Source organism: Carassius auratus, unplaced genomic scaffold (genome assembly GCF_003368295.1).
Source record: "Carassius auratus strain Wakin unplaced genomic scaffold, ASM336829v1 scaf_tig00016530, whole genome shotgun sequence".
Lineage (NCBI taxonomy): Eukaryota > Metazoa > Chordata > Actinopteri > Cypriniformes > Cyprinidae > Carassius > Carassius auratus.
This window is the reverse complement of record NW_020524687.1, coordinates 23494-24815: the sequence shown is the minus strand read 5'-3', so window position 1 is coordinate 24815 and position 1322 is coordinate 23494. Positions and strand designations below refer to the sequence as shown.

Sequence of the window (1322 nt, the reverse complement as noted above, 5' to 3'; positions counted from 1 at the left end):
ACAGTATTTTAGTTATTATTTTTTTTTTTTCAGAAAGGAGTTGTACTCACTTCTGCTACTAGTTAGACAAGTAATCAAGTTAGACAATGTCACTTAAAAATATTTAATCGAGAATCATCAGAGACTAAATATAAAGACACAGGCACTTTCTATATGCATCCATGCCATTCACAGAATATCATTTCATCAGGTTAGATATTACACTATGCATCGGTTACTATAGTCTCTACATATTGTGTCTATGTATTTATGTATGCCATCATTATTGATACAAGTAGCAGTCCATCTATTTAACAACTGTTGTGACAGATGTAATTGGTGCCATCTGGACTGCAGGATCAAATGCTACCGGTGCCACATTGATCACTCCAGCTGACTGCTGTGTAGAGATAACTTGTGTGGTGGTTGCCATTGGAATGGGTTGAATCATGGGATGTGTTGTCTGTACAGAGACCGTTTGTTTGCGTGCTTTAATTTCTCTACTCATCTGACACCAGGAACACCAGATGCAACAGCAAGTCACCATGATGTCCTCACAGATACTGCCCTGTTGCAACACAAACAAACAAATGATTGCTTTGAAGCCCTCTTTGATTTCCTTTTTCATTTGTAGAGGGAAAGTAATCAATTTTCTGTAATTGAATTGAAAGGAAAAACTCACCTCAATATCATATTTGTGGCGAACTGCAACCCTCATCCCCAGAGACACAGGTGGCACACATACTGGAACCCCGACTGCTACCATGATGCCTGGCCCGAGTATGTCCAGCAGAGGCAGACAGGTGCTCTCCCCAAAATCCCCAGTGGTGGTGCAGGTAAAGCAAGGAAAGCACCAGTACGCATAGCAGCCTGAGGACCAAAAATGCACATAATGTGATATTATTTGCACAATTTTTATTGAACTGTAAAAATGGTCCTGTAATATTTATTATAAGACCTTAAAGCTTACTTACAAGAATTCAAGTCCTGGTAACAGTCACATATTCCTGAATTCCAGCCACTCTTCGTAGGCATCTGCACAACTACAGTTGTCATTGTGGTCTGGCTTTACTAATATGGAAGGATGACAAAGAAAGGAAAGTTTTTCATTCATTTTAGAGATCTATTTTATTTTAAACTACCCTCTTAATTTGAATGTAAATACGTATACTGAAAATTTACACTGTAATGTTTTTTTTTTTCATTAAGGACTGTCAAGACTTTGCCTGAGAAATTGTTTTTTATTTTATTTTTTTGTGACTAAGTGACTAATTTAATTTTGGTCGACTAAGCCTCTACTGGCCGACTAACGGTTATTCGACTAATAGTGGGAAGTCCTAATG

The 1322-nt window shown here is 37.8% G+C and overlaps 1 protein-coding gene across 1 annotated transcript; it reads right to left on the bottom strand.

The window, feature by feature from the left end:
- Positions 1 to 243: 243 nt before the first annotated feature.
- Positions 244 to 1076, bottom strand: LOC113075250 (placenta-specific gene 8 protein-like). Its single transcript, XM_026247914.1, has 3 exons — positions 954 to 1076; positions 662 to 849; positions 244 to 547 (listed from the first exon to the last, which is right to left on the bottom strand). Exons 1-3 carry the CDS (start codon positions 1033 to 1035, stop codon positions 287 to 289), a joined length of 531 nt encoding a protein of 176 aa, XP_026103699.1. The 5' UTR covers positions 1036 to 1076; the 3' UTR covers positions 244 to 286.
- Positions 1077 to 1322: the final 246 nt, after the last annotated feature.